The sequence below is a fragment of the Arachis duranensis genome, chromosome 8 (genome assembly GCF_000817695.3).
Source record: "Arachis duranensis cultivar V14167 chromosome 8, aradu.V14167.gnm2.J7QH, whole genome shotgun sequence".
NCBI lineage: Eukaryota > Viridiplantae > Streptophyta > Magnoliopsida > Fabales > Fabaceae > Arachis > Arachis duranensis.
In genome coordinates this window covers 16,820,900-16,826,577 of record NC_029779.3, presented here as the reverse complement: position 1 = coordinate 16,826,577, position 5,678 = coordinate 16,820,900, and the positions used below count along the sequence as shown (strand labels likewise).

Sequence of the window (5,678 nt, the reverse complement as noted above, 5' to 3'; positions counted from 1 at the left end):
TCCATATCATCATTACCCGCACCCATATCCTCATTACCTGCATCATCTTCACCCGCAAGATTCGACAAGGCTAAGCGGTCCCCAAATTTTGATCGGTACCATTTCATGTAACAGTCCAATGGATGCTGTGAAGGGATGGGAAGCTCAGAAAGAACGTAGTGATACCTGTTTGTCCAATGCATCATCCAAATTGAATGACTCGGTGCCGTGGCCTAGTTAAGATTCTTCGGACCAGTCAGAACCTCCCCATGCGCCTTATCCAGATTCTGCTCCTGAGTAGGTTCTCCCTGAACGAAACTAAACTGGCGCCTGACCCTATCGGTGGCATGCCACTCGATACATTCAAAGGACACCAACGGAACTGTAGCGCTCTATACAACTGATTGCATGTAGATTTCAGGAGAAATTATGTTCGGATCTACACGATCCACAGCATAAGCAACCCAGACAAACTGAAAAAATACAGGAAACTCATGATTAGAACCCACAATTCAAATAACAATAACAATGCATCATAGTTTTGTCGAAGACCCTAAACCCGAAACTAAAACTTCTTTAATCAAAACGCATCTGGCCTTCCTGAAGTTCATCAAAGGCCTTCCTAAAGTGAGCTAGCTTCAAATATCTATATCGTCGGTCACCACGCTCCCAGTTACGCCACCTAATATGATATTTTCAATTAGCTCAACTGAATCTTAAATATCAAGAAACGGGTACATTGTAATATAATATTACCTATTTGCTAGTGGAAAGCTGCGGGGTTCTCTAGGAAGCGGTGATAGATATGGCAGTCGGATCCAAGCCCAACCCAGCAGAAGTGTTAGTGGTCCATCTATTTCCTTACAGTTATAGCGAGATGCCTTACATAGGGCCCTGTAAAGGTGTGCTAGGCATGCCGATCCCCAGCTATACTGTCCAATATTGACAAAATCACGAAGCAAGGGTAGAAACTTTCAGTGCACGCCTGCCCCAGACTTATCCCCAAACAAGATCGTCCCAATCAGCAACATAATGTGGCACCTCACATACCTTTGTATACTGATTTCATCGGTCAATTCTAAATTCTCTTTTAGATTCCGCAGCCAGGTCAGTTTTATGCAGCTAGATCTACACTCCTCCTTACGCGGTGCAACGCCAAATTGAAGCAAACACTCCGCCTCCATGGCTTCGAAACTACTCATTGTCATTCCTGTAACTGGAAGACCATCTGTGGGAAGACCAAGAATTAGAGCCACATCTTCAAGAGTCACGGAACATTCACCAATGGGAAGGTGGAACGTATGTGTGTCTGGGTGCCAACGTTCGACTAGAACATTTACCAATGCTTTCTGACACTGCACTATCCCAATCTGAGATACATGATAGAAACCGGTAACTCGTAGATGCTCCTCTACCCCATCGTTGTACCGATCCGGAGGAACTGGATGGTTACATGTCAACATTCTTAATTTCTACAAAAAAAAAATAACAAATTACTAGTCAGATAAACAACAACAACTACTAACCTACTATCATCAATCATTTTACTGAATCCTTATATAACTAATTATTCTAACTTCTAAAATTATTTAATTAATCCTTAAAATTATTCACAACTGCAAATAAAAATCATTACTAATACATATATTCCTAATCAAAATTCTCAACCATATTACAACATCTAGAATTAATTTTAATATTAATGACTCATTTGTTAAACATTTTTCCCCTCAACAATAAAAAAAATTAACATCCAATATATACCATCACTCATATTCGGACAACGATAATAATTAACTTGCTAATAATAATTACGACAATTAAACAAATTTATATATTCTCATAATAAAAAATCTAACATGCCTTAATTAGAATAACCATACTAATCACTCAACATTAACAATATCTCACAATAACAATATCATTAACATCAACTTCTCCATCAGTAAAAGTTATAGTTATTTGTTTAAAAAAACATTTAAATTTTAACGTTCGTTCCTCCCACAAAATTATACTTAAAAATAATTATAAATTAAAAAAAATTACATTCCACACTTTATTAATAATAAGTAACCATTCCCTTCTTTTTTTTATTACATTCGGAAGTCTTCAGACCACAATAATAATAACGAACTTCACTATAATAATATTTATAACTAAAAATCTGTAAAAAAATTTTTGAAAAAAATCTAACAAATATTAAAAAATTAGTAATAATCATTCTATTTATATTCTTTAATTGCATTTATCACAACAACCATAATAACTAAATTTTTAATATTAATAACTATAAACATAATAAATTAATAAAATTTAAAAAAATTTTAAAAAAACTTACATAATCAGGATTACTGAGATAATGAATAATGTGAAACTCAGATCGATCAACACCTTTAACTTTAAATTTTTTTGGCATGATTGTTTCTCCTTCACCATGTAAAGCAACCAGAGAAAGGGAGAAGAAGGTGACCCTGAGAATGAAATGTGAGAGAAACTAAATTGAATTCGGATGGAGAGAGAAGGTTGAGAAGTCCTTGTTGCTTTCAGAGACACCATTCGGGGTAAAACATGCGCGCGACGCGTGTCAACTTTTGGAACAACTCGGATCGTTCGATAAATTGAAGGAAAATCGGACGGTCCGTGACCTGAGACGTTCTCGGAGAGTCCGAGTTACAGCTTTCACTGAGCCAAATGCACGCTACTCGGACCATACATTTTGTATGTGTAACTCAAAAGGTCCGAATTGTTCGTCACTGACACCACAATTTCGTAAAAAACTTCTCACTCCCATATCAAAATTTTACACCATCCTTGGCTCCATATGTTAATTAAAAAGCTGTCGTAACTTAGTTGGATTTAATCACGTTGTCTAAAATTATTGTTAAAAATTTAAAACCGCAAACAATAGTTCTATGGGTACCAACTACCAAGCATTATCCATTGAGTAAAAATAAATTAATTAAAATATTATGGAAAGAAAATCCAAACTGATCTTGTTAAAATTTCATCGCCTACCACGTGGCTAAAACATAACCAAGAATAAACACCTCACATAAGCTCAAGCCATGTGGATACATCATACCGTAGATATTTATTAGGTTGCTTTATAATTTATAAAGCAGAAATACAAACTCACAATCTGACTCAACCTTAGTTAAATGAAACCCCTCCCTCTTCACCACTTTATATTCAGTATTCAGACATTCACAGTTTTAACACTCCCAACAGAAGAAAACACAAACTAGAGAGAAAGAAAGCTATGCTCCAAAACCTTCGAATCCCTAACTCCGATGGAGGAGGAGGAGTACCACTCTCTCCATTCTCTATCGATGCCGAAGATCCTGACAGTCAACACCACCTCCACGTGTTCTCCACCGATCATTTTCGAATGTTCGACTTCAAGGTTCTGAACTGTCCACGTGGCAGGTCGCACGACTGGACGGAGTGCCCCTACGCTCACCCCGCGGAGAAGGCTCGCCGGAGAGACCCTCGAAAGTACCATTACTCCGGCACTGCGTGTCCGGAGTTTAGAAAAGGGCATTGCCGAAAAGGTGACTCGTGCGAGTTCGCTCACGGCGTGTTCGAGTGCTGGCTCCACCCTCAAAGATACAGGACACATCTCTGCAAGGACGGCGCGGCCTGCCGCCGCCGCGTCTGCTTCTTTGCACACGCGCCGGATCAGCTGCGCGTGCTGGCTCCCAACTCGGCCGAGTCGCAACTCAGCGACTCGCGGAGTCTTCGTCGCAATAAAAACAACAACGTTTCTTCGCCTACTTCAGTTCTTAATTACTCTTGCTATTTCCCGGAGTCGCCGCCATCTTCGCCTGGGGATCCTCGACACGGCGTCGTTCCGTTTAGTACGGTGCGGGAGTTGGTGAGCTCAATGCGGAACATGCAGCTTGAGGAAATGGGCTGTGGGCCTCAGATGGGCTGTGTGTATGGGTCTCCGCAATTGGGCCTGGGCCCAATGAGCGGGTGTGAGGAAGAGCCTGCAATGGAGAGAGTGGAATCTGGGAGAGACATTAGGGCGAGAATGTACGCGAAGCTGAGTAGGGAGAACTCGTCGATTGGGAGAAGCGAGGGTCCTTTCCCTGATATTGGATGGGTCTCTGAACTCCTAAAATGAAAGTCAAAGTCAAAGTCAAAGTGTTGTGCTGTGTTGATTTTGATTCTTTTGTGGCTTGAAGAATTGGATCGGTGGCCATTGACTGCATTTGACTGTGTATAGCTAAGTTGTACCTTCCTAATGCGATTTATTTGAAACTGAATAAGATTCTCTCTGTACATAGTTGAGATCCATGAGACGTCATTCTTGTTGTTTATGTAACTCTTCTTAGGGGCATTGTTTTTTGGTTCAAGTTAAAAAGTATTTGTGGCTGCCGATGAATGTGTAGCTTGTGAATATTTCTACATTGTAACTTTGGAGTTAATTTTATTTGATTAATAACGGAATTATTACTTGAGATTCGAGAGTGGAGGCTTTGAAGTTAAAATTGGAATTGCTTGCAAGCAAAATTTGTTTCTACTCAAAATGTTGTTCCTTAACTACCTGCCCACTTTATTTATTTATGTATCAAGTAGTACTGTGTGATAAATCGTTATTATGTGTTTGGTTGAAAAAATATGGGTGCTTGTCCTCGTGCTCCGATCCTTCATATACACTCCTTCCTTCTCTGGCTTCATCCGGACCCTCTTATTTGTACTTTTATATCCATTCTTCATTTGATTTTGGATTTTTTGGTGGTCCATCACTCATTTATATACAGTCCTTTACACATTCGGCGGTTGCAATGTTTTGAATCTGTTATGCTGAAGGCATGCATCTGTCAAAGTTTCTGGCCTCAACCTTGATTTATGAAGTGGATAAGAATTTATTTTTGACATCTAGAGTGGACAATTGGACTTGACATTCATTATGAATTTTATGGGCATCACAATTTTGATGGGAAATAGATAATTTAAATAGCAAATATGTATTTTAACGAAAAGTATAAAGAATTCATTTTTAATTAGTTAATATTAATTTTTTTAATTTTAAAAATTTTTATTTAGAGAATTTAAAACAATTTTTAATTTTCATATTGGCTTTTTATGTTTTCCAGCATTATTAAAATTTGGTGTTTTTTATTATGACAAAATTTTCACAAATTTTTTTTTTACCAAATATAGAAAGACTTGACTCGAATTCGTAATTTTTTATATGAATATGAAAAAATTGACTCGAATTCGTAATTTTTTATATGAATATGAAAAAATTGTCATTTGAGCTATACTTGATTAGCCAAAATTTTCACAAATTTAACCCTCAGAATTGTTATTTTTTATTTTAAATTTTTTTAAACATATAAATTTAATTTCAGATTTATTTATTTTAAATTTAGTCTTTTTTTAAATATACAAATTTTACCTTTAGATGTATTTAATTTTTTTATATGTGCTAATTAGATCTTTTAATTTGTGTACAGTTATATTTCTTTACAAATTTTATTGCTCTTCAAATATGAGAATCTGATTTATTAATTAAATTAAAAAATCATATTAAAACAAAATATATCAACTAACTATTATATCGAATTATATACAATTTTTTTATTTTAAAAAAATAGTCAATTTAAAATTTAAAATTATTTATTATTTAAAATTTAAAATTAATAATTTATAATTTAAAGTTTAAAATAAAAAATTATTTGATATTAATC

At 36.1% G+C, this 5,678-nt stretch overlaps 2 protein-coding genes across 2 annotated transcripts; one reads left to right on the top strand and one right to left on the bottom strand.

Annotated features, from left to right (window-relative positions):
* Nucleotides 1–555: 555 nt before the first annotated feature.
* Nucleotides 556–2,395, bottom strand: LOC110274530 (protein MAIN-LIKE 2-like). Its single transcript, XM_052253264.1, has 3 exons — nucleotides 2,318–2,395; nucleotides 1,030–1,451; nucleotides 556–661 (listed from the first exon to the last, which is right to left on the bottom strand). The coding sequence occupies exons 1-3, from the start codon at nucleotides 2,393–2,395 to the stop codon at nucleotides 556–558; spliced, it is 606 nt and encodes a 201-aa protein (XP_052109224.1).
* A 718-nt stretch (nucleotides 2,396–3,113) lies between these two features.
* LOC107461217 (zinc finger CCCH domain-containing protein 20) lies at nucleotides 3,114–4,442 on the top strand. The gene has a single exon (XM_016079696.3). It carries the CDS (start codon nucleotides 3,239–3,241, stop codon nucleotides 4,103–4,105), a length of 867 nt encoding a protein of 288 aa, XP_015935182.1. The 5' UTR covers nucleotides 3,114–3,238; the 3' UTR covers nucleotides 4,106–4,442.
* The last annotated feature ends 1,236 nt before the right edge of the window (nucleotides 4,443–5,678 follow it).

Coding starts and splice junctions, on each gene's coding strand:
- LOC110274530 (XM_052253264.1), bottom strand. CDS start 2,395: ATGCCAAAAAAATTTAAAGTTAAAGGTGTTGATCGATCTGAGTTTCAC. Junction 1,452..2,317: donor ATCTCAGTAATCCTGATTAT/GTAAGTTTTTTT, acceptor TTTTTTTTGTAG/AAATTAAGAATGTTGACATG. Junction 662..1,029: donor GATGAAATCAGTATACAAAG/GTATGTGAGGTG, acceptor ATATCATATTAG/GTGGCGTAACTGGGAGCGTG.
- LOC107461217 (XM_016079696.3), top strand. CDS start 3,239: ATGCTCCAAAACCTTCGAATCCCTAACTCCGATGGAGGAGGAGGAGTA.